This window comes from Corvus moneduloides, chromosome 1 (assembly GCF_009650955.1).
Source record: "Corvus moneduloides isolate bCorMon1 chromosome 1, bCorMon1.pri, whole genome shotgun sequence".
In the NCBI taxonomy this organism is placed as follows: Eukaryota; Metazoa; Chordata; class Aves; order Passeriformes; family Corvidae; genus Corvus; species Corvus moneduloides.
The window spans coordinates 146,778,361-146,795,961 of NC_045476.1; the positions used below are offsets into that span (position 1 = coordinate 146,778,361).

Sequence of the window (17,601 nt, forward strand, 5' to 3'; positions counted from 1 at the left end):
TGTTCTTTGTGGAAGAAGCAGCCCCTCAGGCTTATGAGGGGTTGTGTGATACATATTGAATGCATGCATGCAAAAGTGTGCTTTGGCATAAAATTGATTTGTGTCATCTCATTCCCTGCAGTCATTCCAAAAGACAATGAATTTGCTTTGTAATGACTTGAAGATCTCAATTATACATTTAATTGGTACATGGAAGGCAGTTTGGCAGAAAGGTACGGTGAACGTATGGGCACTTTAAAATGCAAAGGCATTTGGGATAAAAAGAAGGAAATAAAGAAAGAAATCATATCAGATGATACTGGGAGCTATTTGGGAATTCTGCTTTTGGGCTTTTGGTTGGATCTTTCCTTGGTATTGTAACTATAGACCTTGATTAGGAAATTCTCAAGCCCTTTTTTTTTTTTCCTAATTAATCTCTGCTAGGAGCTGAATTTTACAGAATTCTGTACTGGTGCTGTAGTATATTTAAGAGATTAGAGTTACAGTGAAGAAAACCCACAGAAGCACTGATTTGCTGCAGTACAATGTTCTCTTACAGCCCTGCTGCATTTTTCCAGTCATTAAAATTCTGCTGCTGTTGTTTGACTGGGGGAAAATCCTGAAATGGCTGAAAAAATGCAGTGAACATTTCTTTATCGTTATGCTTCTAAAAGATACTCAATATAATTCTGGGGGTAAAAAGTGTTCTTGTGAAAGCAAGTTTAGCAGATGCCAGGTTCAGCTGGCAGCTGTCCTGATCATGAAAATTTTATTGGTAAAATAAACTGCCCTTTGTTTCCTGTAGGAAACTGTGCAGGTAGGGCAGGTTTGTGTTTTGCCAGCTTGCTGTGCTCAAGAGTCAGCCTTGATTTTATAACAGACCAGCTGATCAAAATGCTTGTAGTTTGCTGATGCTGATGATCGAGCAAGAGTTTTAACTCCTGGCATTCTCCTCAGTGCAAGGTTTTCCTTTGCTGGGTATGAGCAGTGGTGCCTTTTGTCTCTGTGTGCTTGAGCAGCTCTCACCTTTGCTCCCAGGACTAAGTGCAGATGTAGTTCTGTGCCTAAAAATGTGCAGACCTTGGTCTGGTGGGCATCTTCAGTAGCTGCTTTCTGAATGAGCAGGAACATGACTCTAATTTGGCGTTCATTCAGTGAATTCTCTTTTCATGTGCTTTGGGCGTATTTTGAATGGGCTCCTTTTCATACATTATACCCTTTTTACAAAAGGGTATAAAGTCTTCTTTTGCTTTCCTTCTCTAGAAGTTCACTCCACTTGTAAAGAATGAATCAAATTTAAATTACCATATTTTTTTTTTCCTGGTGACCTATGTTTGAATGAATAAAAAGTGAGAGTGATCACTGTGAATATTTAAAAAATCAATTTCTGTGGATTGTAGAGATTCTTTTATGGTTCCTGAGCCAATATCATTGTCTCTTTTGTTTTTTCTTGCTAAGACAACTGGAAAATAAATGAGGTCTGTTGACTTTTCCTAATCTGCCTCTCGTCAAAGATAGCTTTAAATCCTTTTGATGGGGCCATTTTCCCTTAGAAAAGTGCAGACTGATCCAAGTAGGGCTGTGTTGCATTTCCAGGCTGAAAAAGCATGTGCTTTCCCGGAAAAGTATGCAAGGATTGTTTGGCTTTCTTATGCCAGTTAAGCTCCACGTTCTAAATTGCTGCTATATTACCTATTTACTATTTAGCATTAGTGGAATCAAAAGGATGTCATCAAAACAATTTGTCTTTTTGCTTCCTTGTAACAGTATCTTCAAATGATCTGTGATTATTCTGTTCCTTCTCTGTTCTGCCTGTCCTTCCAGTTCCCTCCCACACTCCCTTTTTCTATGAAGTTTTATTGCTCTTTTTTATTTCAAAGTATACATATATACAGATATATTATGGGATGGAAATTTTGGTTCCTGAAGAGTTTTTTTTTTTCTTTTCACATCTTGCAATTGATTTTCACAGAGTGGGATTTAAAATGTCACTGTACCTATCAGCTTTTCACCAAGTTATATAACTTCTTGATTTCTCAGCACTCTGTAAAGATGAAATGCAGTAGCTGCAGTACAGATGAAGATGTCAGTTCTCATCTGTAGGGCAGCGGGGTGGTTCAGACGGTCGGGACGGATGGAGACGAGAGATCTCTATAGGTCAGATCTTGGGATACAGGCGATTTATTGCAAAGGGCGTGGGTATAGGGGCACTGCTTAGAGCTGCAGCTGGCAGCTCTGAGCAGGCCCAAGAGAGCAAGAGAGTAAGCGGGTAAGTAACGAGAGAGAGAGAGAGCGAGAGGAATGAGAGTGAAGAAGAAGTGTGTGTGAAGAGAGAGTAAGAGTGTGTAAGAGTAAGAGAGTGAGTAAGAGTATAAGAGTGTGCGAAGAGTAAGAGAGGAAGTGAGAGTGGAGAGTGTGTAAGAGTGGAATGGTGAAGTCTTGGTTACAATACAATAAATCATCTTCTGTACTGAATATTCTAATTGTCACTAACCAATCTAATACAAGATACAAATCCTATAGCATTTACATACAGCCTATAAGAGTTCTTATATTACCATAGAGTGTTACATCTTAACTTCTAAAAACTACTCTTTGGACCCCTTCTGCTGAGCTAGTAGGGTCTGCTCTGACCCTTGGACCTGCCTGCAAGCAGAGGGTATTGTTCAATCAAGAAGGGATTACCTTCAGTCGGCCATACCATTGTTTTCCAGTTGTTCAGTAACTAAGATTTGGTATTTCAAAAGCGACTTTCATTTCGATGTCGCTTATATTTTTCATATTCCCAAAATCTTTTGTCAGGCAATCATATTTATAAGGCTTTCCTGTTTCATCTTCCCCAACACTCATCCATAACATACTGTATCTACCCTTTCTCCACTTGTATGTTACATGTCCTCTTATTTTATAGAAGCAAAGGACTAATTTCAACCATATTAACATTAAAAGCTTTATAGTCTCAGAATATATGTACTTTATTGATTTACTGAATTCGAAGCCATTTTTTTTCCCTGCAGTATATACTGCTGAATAAATGTAATGGAAGGTCAAGGAACTCTGTATTTTGTTCACATAAATTATGAGTACAACAATGTTCTAAATATATATCTTCTGGGCACCCAATTATCTTGGAAAAGCTGTGGGACTGGATCAGCAGGCGGTCACTGTAATGATCAGTACTAAGAAAGACACTGGACTGGATTTCTGTCTGATTTTAGGTATCTCCAGATGAATCTTTGCGGTTGCTTTAAAATATTTCTATAAAAATGCAAACTGGGCACTAATCTTACAGCCAGACCAAGTTTGTTTATTCTGGAGTTAGTTTACCAAAACCGTGCATTTTTCTGGAGGGAATTATTATTTTAGACAAAATTTGGGAAACATAAGAATTTCCCAGTCCAAAGCTTGACTACTTCTGGGTTTTGACTTTGTTGGAAAGTTGGGGGTTTTGTGCCTAAACTATTCTGAAAGTGGAAATCTTGACTGTATGAAACACTGGGGCTTTGGAGGTCTGTGCTGAAGCAGCTAGGCTTGAGTGTTTATGCTGCCAGGGTTTCAAGGAGAGGACCCTGCCTCGTACATGCAGCTGGAGCAGAGCCATCCATCCAGTACAGCAGGCAGGAGCAGGATATGCTCAGTGAGGGCAGGTACCAAACAGTGCCTCTATCCAGTCTGGATGGGCCAGAGAGTGAGGAATTCTACTGCCTTTTCCCTTTTCTATTCCTCTGAGTTTTGTGTAAAGGCTTACACAGGTTTTAATAGGTGTGTTCTACCACTCATGTGGTAAAAAGTTACCCACAAATTTACTGGGATCTGAACTATATATGTCTATATATATACAGAGGGCTATGGAACAGCATGAAGAAAATGGATTTTAATCTCTTATTTTTATTTTCTGTTGTTTTATGTTCCTAAGTTCTTCCTATTTCTCATATTTTTCACATGTGAGGTGAAAGAGGTTTTACCTTTCTGTGCCTAAGAGCAATTAGCAAGGCTTAGCCATAATATTTTGATTTCCTAATAGTTCGTTTTCATAGAAGAGTAACCAAGGAAAAAAACACACTGTGAGATTAGTTAAACACGTCTTGAAATACTGCCAATACCTCCTGAAAAGGGAATGCGATTTACTGATTCTCACTTAGCATTTAGATGAAAAGCATCTGATTTATCTAACAGGACTTCTAAAATCTTGACAGTTCTATTGCATGCATCAAAATGCAGCTTCCATGTTTTAGCTTGTATGCTGTTTCCTTACAAATTCTGATCAGGTGGTTGTTTAACAGTTCTGCTTTGGAGCTGAGCTCTAGTTAGGAAGCTAAATACACAAATGTTTCCAAACTCACTTGCCTCATTTAACATGCTGTGGCCTCATTTGTATTCTGGGCTCTGGTTTTGATCCTTTGCAACTGTTTAAATCCCTCCTTGGCTTCTTTTTTTCATACGGTGAGACACTAACTCCTCGTTTCCTGTACTTGCTCTGTTCAGCTAACCATTGAGGCTTATGTTTGATCATGGGGATCTTAACCTGGCAAAGTCAGCCAGGCACCATCCTTGAGGTGGTCTTTATTCTGGACTAGGGGGAAAAAAAAGCCTCACTGTGCTTTGATAAACCTCAGTATAGTGCTTTTTGATTGGATTCTTCTTTTATTAATGTCATTTACTATACCTATAGATTGCCAGTGTCTGGCAGTGGGTGTAGCTGCAGTGCTTATCCTGCTCTCTGGGCTTATTGATTTAAAAAATATAATAAAAAGCCCTGCAGGGCAGCTGTGTTATGCAATCTCTTGTTTCTATGCTTGTCCAACTCTATTTTGTATCACTGTGAGCAGAAAAAAAATGGGAAAAGATTGTTGCTTGTCACAGGCATAAATCTAAATGGTGGTTCAAGGGAAAGGTCATCCATGTCTGCTGGTGAGGACATGTCTTTGCTTCAGCATGAAACTGAATTATGGTTTTAGGCTGTCTTCTTGAATGTCAGTATGTGCTGCCTGTGAGTCCCACCTGCAAAGGGAAAAGGCAGGAGCGGTGGTGTGGCCCTTCTCAGCACACATGAGCTGCAGCTGGGCAGCAGCTATTGCTGCCTCTACAGAAGCAGAGGTGGCTGCCTGGGAGTGCTGCTTGTCTTCCCCTCCCGTCCTCTTCTTCCTTTCTCTGCCCCAGTGTCTCCCCCTTCTGCAGCTGAAAGGTTGAGAAGATCTCCAATCTGTGGATAAAGCTCGGTCATCTCATTTTAACCCGTTGCAATGTCACAGCAGGGTTTGTGAGAACTGCCCTTCTGGGTGTCTCCTCTCAACTTATTGCTGGGAGCTTGATCTTTCCTGCTTGATCCACCAAGATTGTAGGGGTAACTGTTTCTAAATGTCAAGCAGCTCCTCTGTAAGTTTCTGGGAAGGAAAGAATAAAAAACTCGTGCTTACTGCAATGTGCAGACCCAGGTCCCAAAAATCCTCCCCATGCTCCTGACAGAGTGCTGCTACTGAAGACACAACAGCTCAAACACTGCTGACCCAAGGGAGTTCATTGAAGCACAGGAGCACAGATGCAAGATGTGTCCTGAAAAAAAGTAAGGGAATAGCTGAGAGGGATCGTTTTGCTTTGGTGTTGTGCTGAAATGTTTTGCTTTCCAAGATCTGTGCCATAAGGCACAGATCTGAACAGGCTTGTATCATCCTGGGCACTTTCTTGCCTCTCAGGCATCAACTACTTCATGTTTATTAATGCAATTTCTTAAAAGGCTTCTAAAGGCTCTGCAACATAATCAGTGTTTTAATATTTGTTTTTATGGTGTAGTAGGTTGGTAGATAACTCCACAGAAGGATGCAAGCTGTTTGCTCTTGAACCTCAGCGTGTGCATGTTTCTACTGAGCCAGGTGGTCTTTGGCAAGCTGTGACCCGCCTCCACAGCTGGTTCAAGAAATAAGGTTCTGCCATAGTAGGATGCTGAAAAGAGCCCAGGTACCTTGACTCCTGCGAGTCAGATCTTTCTTTTTGCTGTTGACCTTAAAATTGACAGCTAGAGATTTACGCCGCACATGTAAAAAAAGGTTGGGTGGTATCTCTTGATAAGCCACGGGGTGCATCAATGGTCACCTCCTTCCCAGGATGGAGACAGCTAAACCACCTCAGTTCATGGTCTCAGCATCAGGCAGGGACCTAAGGATGCCATGGAATCGGTACCCCTGTCAGGAAGCTGGGAGAGACTCAGGAATACACAACTGGTTTATGAAGTGTGTTACTGAGCAGTAACACACTTCATCGTGCTGCTCTCTATTTTAATTTAATCGACTGGCAACATTTGTCAGAAGAAAGTTCAGCTCCTGCAAAAATGCTGACAAATTTGATAACTGCAGTACGTTATGTCAAGTTGGGTTTATTAAACACACAAATTAAAAATGAAGCCTTTGGTCTGTAGATAACAAAATGTACTTTATAACTTTTAAAATAAAAGAGTACCTTCCTATCTTAGGCAACATCCTTTCCTAATGTTAAACTATTACTATGTGGTATAGAAACAAGGTATAAATTTTTTTCAGGAAAGACTGAAAAATGTCTTCTGGTGCTTAAATATAAAAAAAAAATAGATTTTTTAAAATATACAAATTTTTAAGTGTCTATATTTCCATATTTATATAAATCTGAATTATGTAAGTACTGGAGGACATATTTATTTTTTCTATGACAGCTGGAAGTGGAATGCTCACCCTGCCTTCTTGAAGTTCAGGCCAGAGTGACACCTGTGACACCCCCAGCAGCCCACAGCCCAATCACTGTGCACAGACATGGCCTCCCAGCAGGAGATCTGGTGGTGACAACATTTTCTGTAGTCTAGGAGGGCCTTATTTTCAGTAAATGGGAAAAATCCAAATGTATTGTGACACAGTGGAAATCTGCTAGCTATATCTCCAGTGGCTTCTGGCAGCCAGGGATATGCTCTGATCGTTGCATATGCGATGCAAGCACATCTATGCTTGCTTGAGCCACTTCATTCTCTCTTGGGGATGATCATGCCCTGGTTCCCACTCCACTCTATGTCTCCTGTGGCTCCTGCTGCTTGGTGCAGCAGAGCTTCCCTTGGTCACAGTCCCTTCTGCAGCCAAGGGGGTGTATCATCATCATTGTGGGCTGTGCCTGGAGGCTGAAGACATAAAGAAATGTCTTTACAACCTTTACACTCTTGTGAACACAAAGTAAAAAGTTGTTGAAAATATTCCTCCTACTCCCACAAAACAAAGAAACAAAATAGTTGTGTGTGTTTTCCATTTGCTTATAAATAAGTAAGCACTATTTCACAGCCTATCTGTTCTGAAGTATGTTTCTCCTTTATATATAGACTCAGTACAACCTGTTATTAATCAGCTTATTAAGGGGCATTGCTTACTTCTTAGGATGACAAGAAATGAAAACATATATGCTCAAGATAGCATTTTCTCAATAGGTGCAATTAACTGACTTCCCATTTTCTATTTGCGTCTGGTGGGACCTTACCAGGGCTCTGGATCTCCCTCTGCTGTGCAGCTGCAGTGTCTGAATGAACGGGGTATGGGCTGGCATCCCCACTCAGCCCTCTGGGCCATTCTGGGAGCTCTGGAGGAAATGCCAGTAGCTGCTTGGCCATGTTAAAGACCCTGAGTGGAAAGAGAAAGCTGGCTGTAGTTAGTCAGAGCTCAATGCTTGGAGCAGGAGGGTCTCCTGGCAGAAGGGTAGGAGGATAATTTTGTCTTGTTTAAGTCTAAAATATTCCTGTATCTTCAAAGATCTTTATTTCCCATCTAGTATAGGCTAACCTGATTTATGAATAAGAAGAGCCAAAAGAACAAGAATTTTTTAAAACATTTTATTTTATTTTAAATAATTTTTTATTCCTTTAAACTGACCAGTACCCAGAAAAACTCCTTCAAGAAAACAGAGCTTGAATTAACATGTTTTCAATGGAGGATGTGATATATAGATCAAATTTTTAAAAAAGCCAACCAATATAAAGCTCATTTTATACCATCTATGTTTTCTGCACATTTCACTAAAATGCTAAAATGATACTTATTATTCAAAATACTTGAATTATGCATAAGTTGGAAGGCAAAAATTCAATTCTGCTTTGGCAATGATGATGAAAGATTTCTCATTTTGCCTAGTCTCTAACTTGCCTTTGACAAGTTAGGTGCTTCCACAGAGATCTATCTGATAGAATTATATCCTGCAGAACACTCTGAGAACCAGTTTATGCTCCTAGCAAGGAGAAATGCTGGATGTTTTAGCCTCCTCAAAGAGACTTTGCCCAAAGGGCACTTCAACCTCAGTTCGAGGGGAAATCTTGTGGCCCAAGGAGGAGGATGTTCCATTTGGAAAGAAGCATGAGCAGAGTTAGGGTGATTTCTTGTGAGATTTATGCATCTCCTGCCCTGGACTGACTCCCCTTCTCAGCCCCGTGATCTGTTGGCAGGTCACAGAGCATGGTGTTTACACTCTCTGCAGCGTGTCTTAATGCTCTCTGGCTTAAGGACTCTCTGGCTTGCTGCACCTCTGGCCCCAGGGCTGGCGTTCCAGCTGCCAAGCAGCCCCGTGTGACAAGGCAGAGGCTGTCAGGAGACAGCGCAGGATGCCCAGCTGCAGGAGGAAGGCCACACCAAAAGATCCCCACTTACCTGGAGGCACTGGAGCCCCAGGGCTGTTATATCTGCCTGGGCTCAGATGTTGCTGGCTGGATCTCATTCCTGGTGCTTTATTATCATTTCCCCTTTCACAAAATACCTTTATACCTCACTGAATTTTCAGTGTTGAGATCACAATGTCTTATCCCACGTATATCTTGTGGAATAGAGATAATAATGATGTATAAATTAGTTTTATATTTCAAAAGAAGTCTTTAAGTTGTTTCAAGTTGTATGATTTACTGGGCAAGGCAGAAGAATGTGCAGATTTGCACTTCCATGTCTTATGATAAGCATATCCACAGCATGTTATTTGAACCTGAGCTGTGGTTGCCTGCTGTGCTGATGATTATTCATTGAGATGGTAGAACTAGAACACACTAATCTGTGGTACTGTAAGAGCATTGTAACATTCAACCTGCTATGCCATCTCTTTGAGAAGTTAAAAGGCCCTTTTGCTTCCAAATTTGACTACATAAATATATGCATGTTATGATTGCATATAGCACAGCAATCTCGGGAACATTAAGTGCCCGGGGATATTGCAGCTGACTTGTAAACAACTCAGAAAACAGTCAAGCATAGGGTTGGAATCAGAAATGTAAATGCAATTGCCTAAATTAAAGGCCATGGGTAAAACAGCTTTGTTGATGTATAAATTACTTGCAGTTAGCACAGGAAATAATTGATACTATGACAAAGTTAATTACATGGAAAAATATTATGAGATTGTATGGCTTCACTGTAAGCGAGGTATTCTGTATGTCTAAGGGTACCCCATGTAACTCCCAGACCACTGCCTTCACTGGCCCTTGAAAACTCTGAATTCAGTGTATGGGAGAGAAGATGGTAATGTGGAATGTGGTTCTCCACAGTACAGGATGTGTGAAAATCTCACAGTAATTTTCAGGGGAATAGGGTCTGGGTGCTGGTTGCATAGCCTATAATAAAGCAATTTCAGAAACTTCTAATCAGGTGAAGTAAAGACTTTCCTTAGAGATACAACCTTAAAATAGTCTGGACAGTTTGAATCCATCCTTATAAATAAAGCTGCAATAGATATAATCCTGCAGCATTAATGAGACAAATAAGAATGAAATAGAAATCATTATCACTTTTAAGCCATTATGAAAAATTTTTTTGATGAATATGACAGAGCTGGAAATTTCAGGACCCGTGAAAATTGTACTGAAGTAGATTTGCATAATGCACTGGAAGAGCTTTTGTGAAAATGGAACTAGTGGGAGTTATTTAAATAACAGTATAGCAGCTATTAACAAAATAGTGAGATTCAAAATAGTAATTTACTTTACACATCTCTTCTAAAACATGTCCAGAATCAAGATATCTGTCAGCAAATAGTACAGCATTGCAACCCACCCTCTCAAAATTCTGAAAGAACAGATCAAGGAATTCTCATCCTTGACAAAACACAAACCTTAGTAGCAGAGCATATTATTTCCACCACGTAAAGCAGCTGTAAAGTATTATACAGCCATGGAGAAGCCATATGATCTTGAGCTGTTAATCCTTGCACAAGCTTAGGCAGGAAAAGAAGAATGAAGTGTGTATGCTATGACTATTTGAGTTGCATTTTGTGTTTAGCGTGATCGCTGCCATTTTCTTCTCCATCATCATCATCACCTCCCTCCCTACTCCTGCCATGCCTCATCCTCCTGGAATGTACGTCTCCAGGCCCATGTGTGGTGTGGAGAGCACTTTGACTCCTTTGCCCGCGGACTCACTAACGCTTCTCTCCCAGGCAGTGAGAATGCCTTGTCACACTTGAACCACAAGTGGATTCTGGATTCTCCCGCTTGGAGTTCATGGATGTAACCTGGCAGCAACCAATCTATATGTCTTCTGTAAATGATCCTCCAAGCGTTTACCTGTAGCAGTGCTGTCATGCTCCCAGGAATAATCACAAGGTTTGTGTTCATTTTTGTAAGTCTTTATTCTGTGATGTGCCCTTGAAACCCAGGAAGCTCCAGCATTGCCTATAAATCTTGTTAAAAGGGTATGGGTTGCCTGTTCCACACAGCAAAAAAACCTAGTTTTCAATTATTTAGATACTATTCATCTTCTTCCTGAAGCCTGGTCAAAACTTCTGGTTGACATTGTGCTTTGTTATAGAGTGAGGGATGGTGGCAATTTTCCTGCATGTGCTGTGGCCCCTTCTATGAGGATGACTAGGAGGTGGAGAAGGGTGGTTTTGGTTTGCTTTCTGGTACTCTGATGCTTAACAATTGCTGTGTCTTTGCGTGGTAATTTTTGGTGTATAAAGGAAAAAAAAATGGGTGTTTTGTATGCTTACTCTACTTGCTCAAGTACATAATAAGAGTATAAAGCAAAATATGATGTTGAAATTCCTCTATTTTTTTTGTGCATAGCTCTCATGCCTGCAATGTTTTCTTTCCTGAAGCTGGGCTCAATGTTACATTGGTATTACATACCTGTCACTTTGAATTGCTTTTTGAGCTGTGTAGGTGTGAATTCATTCCTAATCTTTTCATATCACCACCCATGTGAAGATCTTGTGTTTGCTCTGTGCCGTCAAATGATCTCATATGCTGCTTGCATTTTCTGAAAACTCTGCTGCATGACCAACACATTAAGTAACGCTCTGAAGGGCTTTTCTGCAGGTTTTTGCTTGTTTACTGTGAGACATTGATTTAGTGCTGTCCTATATTCTAGTTTGCTTTGTGGTGTTTGGTTTCTTTTCCTCTGCATTTCATAATGTCCAATTCAGATTTGAATTGCAAGTTTGTTGCACTCGGTTGCCTGCAGTACTTAGTAGTGGATACTTAGCGTTAATACAAAAGATGGAGCATGCACTGAGTGGCTCTTTCCCTGTGAAAAACCTCCACCTTCCAGCAATCCCTGGCTCAAGGAATTTGTTTCCTGAAGTACCTGCATGCTTCATAGCCTCTAATGGATGCTTTCTGCCTGACTTGTGTCTTTCTTTTCTGTATCAAGTGTTACTCCTGGGCTGTACGATTATTTCTGTCATGCAATTATATATACCAGTCAAAGAAGTACTTAGCTGTGTTTGCTCCAAACATGTTGTTTGCCTTCATTTGGTTCTTCTGAAGTTTCTGTCAGTGTAAAACCATTTGCCTCCCCCTTTCCAATTGCTGATGGCTGTTGAGATCCCTGGGCTGATTCCCCGCTGCTAATTCCTTCCCACTGTCTGTTTCATCTTGCACCATGAGGAACCAACTCATCATCATCATCACAGGTGGTTTTCTCTGTACCAGTGTAATCCTGCTATCTTCCTTTTGGGAGGGGATGGGCAGAGCCATAACCAGGTCATACTCAAAAGCATTGAACAAAAGATTTTCTAGCAGCCCTCCATGGCATTGCCTCACGCTGCAGGCACACAGAAGAAGCCTCAGGTGGTAAATGGAGCCTGACTGCAGACCAAAGCATTTTACTTGATCCCTCTGAATTGCCAAAGCAGCCAAAAAATGCCCCAGCCATGTGCAAATGCAGATTTCTGTGCTGGCTGGGGGGAATGACCAGTGTGTCCACAGGAGAATAAAACAACTATCTTGAGGGCTCTCTGTGCAGACATGAGGGAGTTAGGCTTTCTCCTGTGTTTAAGTTGTCAGACCTTTTCAGTGTTGTGTTTAAAACAGAAGTTTACCTGTTTTTTTCCAAAATCAGATAAATTCTGGCTGTGAACATCAGTTTGAATCACATTTCTTGCTACAAAAAAATCAAATTCACAACCAGCTCTTCTGAGCATTCAAAAATACTAAATGCATCTCTGAAGAGTAAACATCACTCTCAAATGAAAGGTTTTGCTTCTCCTATTAACGGTGTAGTAAAATCTCTGCAATAGTCACAAGGGGCACAGAGAGGGTTTTTTTGTATTTGGTAGAAAGAATGAGCCAGGCTTTCCTCCAAATCTTTGTTGCAGTAAGGGATTTTTACTTAGAAATTCACAAAGACTTAATTGTACAGATTCTCAGCTCCTGAGATGCTTCTTATGGTTGTTTGTTTCCACCATAAATGGTTTAAATGCTTCTTTCCTTTCTCCCTTTTGTTTCAGACTGGACTGCCAGCCATGATGGTTTTAGGTGCTTTCAAGATCTCTTTAGAAAGTGGTGCCTTATTTTTTTTCCATCCTGCTTTACAAAAATGCAGTTTGAAATCGTAACATGAAAAAAAAATGCATGGATTTTGTTAGGAATGGAATAGGTTTCTGATAGTGAATGCCAGGAATGAAATCCTAATGCTCATAAATTCTCTAGCAGAGTTCCCAGGGAATTCACTAGCCCCAGGATTTCCTAAATCTATGGCCTACCAAACACCTGATGACATTTTCTTTTTGAGGGAGCTGGTAAGGGACTGTTCAAAGTGAGCCATTCCTGGGAAATGCTTCTGGAGAGCTCAGGATGCCAGGTGGGCAGGAGAAAGTAAAAGCATCTGTCGGGTGGTTTCTAATATGCAGTAGAAAACCTTGGAGTTGTATAAAGAGGATGGATAGAGAAATAATGTGCAAGTTCAACAGCTAGTCAGTGTATCTACCTACAGGGATGTCCCATAACACAGCTTGGAAATGTGCATTCCCTCCTGGATTAGCTGAAGGAGCAAATCCTCAGTGATTAGTGACCAGAGTGTGCTGAGAGGTGAGTTTGGGATTCGTGCCTCTGTTCAGCAGATTAGAGGTACCAAGGCTTCACAGAAGGTCTAGGACAGCTGGAATTATTGGGGTGAGCAGCACCTGTCCTAGGAAAATACAGTGAGATACAAATGGAGAGAATGGGAGTATAATGGCTTATTAGCAATAATGCAACTGAACTACACAAACAGGTGCATCAAATGTGTGCTTGAGCAGGGTTGTGTCAAAGCAGGGTGCTGCTCAGCTGTGTTCCACGCAAACATGGCATCTCCAGACCCAGTCACCAGCAGCTGAGTAACACCAGCTTTGGCCCTCAGATGTGTTGTCTTGATTACTTGTCATCAATTGCTCCTTCAGCATTATTCCATGTTAGCTTCTCCTCTGAGCGAGCCGCTTTTGCTAGGAATGTGCCTGTTTCTTCTGACATCCCAGTGAGAACACAACCATATTTCACAGAGGATGCCAGTAGCCAGAACAAAGCAGCAGTAACCAGCCCAGGTTTCCACACCTCCCAAAGTCCCAAAGATTTTCTTTTTGTTGTTGTTGTTGTTGCATGGTTTTCTCTCCCCTAGAGTTCCTATGCCTTAAGGGTAGCTGCAGAAAGGAAATTTTTGCCCCTTCTACTTTAGATCTCAGTCAAATTAGGACTTTGTCCTTGCTGTCAGATAAGGATTTCCCAGCCCCACCAGTCTTTGAAGCTGTCTCTGTCCAGCTGTCAGCTGGGCAGCTGCAGCAGCAGCATTTTGTGTCACACCAGGCAATACTAAAAGGCATGTGTTGCCCATTGTTGAAAAGTTATGTGAAGGCTGCTACAAAATACATGGAATAAAAGATAAAAAAAATTTGCCACAGCATTTCTTACATCTTTTATTTATTTTTCTACAAGCAGACAGCCTGAAACAAAGCAAGAATGAGGAATGTGATCCCAAGGCATTTCATGTTCAGATTTCTTTCTGATGAAGAATAAATCAATTCAGCCCAACTGTGTAGCTGTAACAGACGTAAAAAACCCCACCAAAAAGCCCCAAACCAAGTGCAACGCAAAGCTGGTAATAAAGCAGGGTGGTGAAGGGTCAGGCTTACAGAGAATTATTCATTCTCTTGCCTTCAAAATGCATGCAGAACTCAGACTTTCTTTCAAGACATGGTGGTCTAGTGAAGACACAGTTCAAAGACTGCAGTGTTTTTTCAAACTATTTGCTAGCCATATCAATATACAGTTCAGGTGGGCTGAAGGAAGATGCATTAGAGTAAGCTGCTTGTTTTTGTCAAGTCATTCCCATAAAATTGTGTCCTTGCTTGAACCTGTGTCCTACTCAGCTGACCCTGTTATTGCAGTCTGGATTAATTCAGACCCTGTATCTTTTTGTCTTTCCTGCCATCAAAAGCACTGTCACCACTGTCTCTCAAGAACAGTTTGAAAATATTACATGCACTTGCTGGGCTGTCATGCTCCTGGTTTGTTAATTTTGGTATTATTGCTTTGGAAGTCTTACTTTTAAATTATTCTCAATTGCAAGAATAGATAACTTTTTCGATATTAATTTGCTACAGGCATTTCAACCAAGACTTTTATTAATCATAAGTAGGCCATGTGAAAATTTTACTGCTCAGATGACAGGTATTATCCCTTTATTCCTATTCTAGAAGAATAGACAGTATGTTTGTAACAACAATCTGGTGTTCCCCACAGTGCAGCAAGCTATTTTATTAGCTACCTCCAGACAGCTTTATTAATTGGACTGTCCTTCAGACAGCCAATGGTGAAGAATATGTTCATAACACAGCTGAGAATATAAGTCATAACAGTATTTTTCAATTTGTAAAATTTATTTCAACTCACCTGCTGTCTTCCTTTGGGGCAGAACATGAACATGCATAATATGGGACATATGTAGACTTATTGATCTGGAGGCCTCAGGATTGTGGAGAGGTGCTAAACATTTTGTAGCTTCTTTGCCCACAGCTATTTTGCACAACACAGAAGCGATACCCTGCAATCACAGTGAAAGTTGTGGTCTGAGGGAGAGCATTACTTATTGAAAACTAGTGATTTTCTTCTCAAAAGTCATCCTTTAAATCTTCAAAGGTTTCTAGTGGTAAGGAATTATAAAGACTTTTTATATCACCTGAAAGACAGTAGATTCAACAATGTAGCAGAATAACATTATGATGGAACACCATTTCACTGTTAATGATTCAATGAAATATGAAATATTCCTGCCTTCATTTTAGGTAAATATATTTGACCAGCTGTAGGCTTAAAGCCAGAATTGTTCAAAACAAGGTCTCAGTTTCAGGAGCATCATTTCCAGCAAAAGGCTTTTTTTTTCTTCTCCCACAATGTTTATTCAGAGAGGATGCCCTGCCCATTCTTGGTTTTAATATGTATCAGTGCTCATAATGCTGTTAGTTTATCCCAAGCTGTCTCCACTGACTCCATATGTAGGTCCATTGACCAAGCTCCTCCAAGTAAAGACAGCTTTATCACAGTGACAAGTTCTTCCCATATCTGTAGGGCTCTTTGAACAGCAAGAGCTAATGTAAGCAGCTGGTTTATGTGGAGCAGTAGTTGTTCATTGTTTCTCATAATGTCACTCTTGTAATTCATTAAAATTAGTTATTGGTGTTACTGTATGAGTACAGTGCAGAGTTAAACCAGAAACCGTCAAGGCTGGATGCTGCCTACCTCAGAAATTTAAATGAGTTCTGGAGTAATTAAGGACAAACCAAGAAATACAACTCCAAAGGTGCAGCATCTAACTCAGAACACACATAAACCAGAGTCTGCTGGAGGCTGGAAGGATATCCATTGATGGACTTACTGGAGACATTTGTCTAGATGATGCACTACACCCTTTCTTATGTGTAGGAGGGATAAATGTCCCTGTCAACCCAAACTGTTTGTGCAGAGTCATTGGAGATGAGAACTGTTCCTTCAAATGCAAGGCACCCTGGACTAGTCTAGGAAAAGGTTCTAGTGAAAGTAGTCTTTCTTATTGAATGACATATAGAAGCTAATTTCTAACTGCCAGTTTTCTAACTTATAGTATTTTCCCTGGACTAAGCAATGCTCTGTATGAGTAAAGTCATTTTGCCCTCATAGTGTCATTCATAAAATTCTACACACACGTTGATACATTAATGTACCTTCCAGAGGTTGATCAGGACCTGTGTATTTTCCAATCTACTTAGAGCAGTTGTTATTATTATGACAATATCTTAAACTAGCAGAATCTGTTCGTAGTGGAGTAGTCCAAGCTGTTTAATTGCGACCAATACATGGAAAAAATGTTTGAAAAACAAGGAAGTGCTGAGTTAAGAGGGGGCTTACTTAGCATTAAATTGTTAGCCTAATAAAATTATCCTCTAGAATTGCCAAACTTTATCATTTTACTTCACTTGCTTCAAAATTTCAAAGTTGTTATGTTCCCTTCATCTCAAATCAATATCTCACTGCAATGTCATAAACCTCTTTTATTTCCAGGATCAAACCATGTAGTCAGCTATATACATTTATAAAGACCTAATCTGAGAAAAGTATTGACAAAATCCAATGTGTATGTAGTGAACTTCATTGTAACAGGTCATTTGTCTCTATTCAATAACTCTAGTAGCATAGTAACTTCTATTTTACATTGCTAGTGACAGTGGAGATACCAGAACTATGGTGAATCAGTGATGGGGGTGTACTCACCCCACTCCAAAGTAGGATTTGAGATTTAGTCAAGTCTTTCCCTCAGAACTTTGATAAAACATCTAGATCTGAGGAGGAATTGAGAGTGATAATGTCATTTGCCTTGGCTTTAAGATGTCTCTTTCAGAATATACTTGTGCACAAGCTGTGATGTTATGTCTGGATGTGTGTGCAACTAGAGTTGTAAAAAACTAGTTGGGTGATTGGGCTCAGAGAATAGTGGTTAATAATTCATATGGGGATACCAGTAATGAGTTGAACATTGATTTCTTCTGCAGAACAGAGAATTTCTTTTCCTTTGTCCACTGCTTCCGCAGTGCAAAAATGGTACCTGGGGTTAGTGGGATTATTGAGAAACAGTGTGTTGAAACTATTGCAGAATAAGAAATGAAGTTGTAGAGCTGCATCTGAATTCAGAAGGTCATACATCAATTCTTTTCTCTTGAGGCTTTCAGCAACTTTGTGCAAATTATTTAATTTCTTTGTACTCCCCTCATCTGCGATAACTTAAGCCAGGCAACTTAATGATAGGGTAATGGTAGGCAGCTTGCCTTGGAAATAGATTAGGGACTGATCCTTCAAGCAGCTCTGCAGGCTGATCTGAGGGCAATTTACCATTGGCAGCTACATGGGTGATGGAAGTGCTGTAA

General features: G+C 40.4%; 1 protein-coding gene across 6 annotated transcripts in view; it reads left to right on the forward strand.

Annotated features, from left to right (window-relative positions):
• OXR1 (oxidation resistance 1) overlaps positions 1-17,601 on the forward strand; it is a 277,515-nt gene that overhangs the window by 125,082 nt on the left and 134,832 nt on the right. Inside the window, exon 3 of one of the 6 annotated variants that reach the window (XM_032131344.1) lies at positions 10,390-10,555. The exons of the other annotated variants lie outside the window; for them this stretch is intronic. Within the exon in view, the coding sequence (XP_031987235.1) occupies positions 10,497-10,555 (59 nt within the window). The 5' untranslated portion in view covers positions 10,390-10,496. The remainder of the gene's footprint in view (positions 1-10,389; positions 10,556-17,601) is intronic. 6 annotated transcript variants of the gene reach the window in all.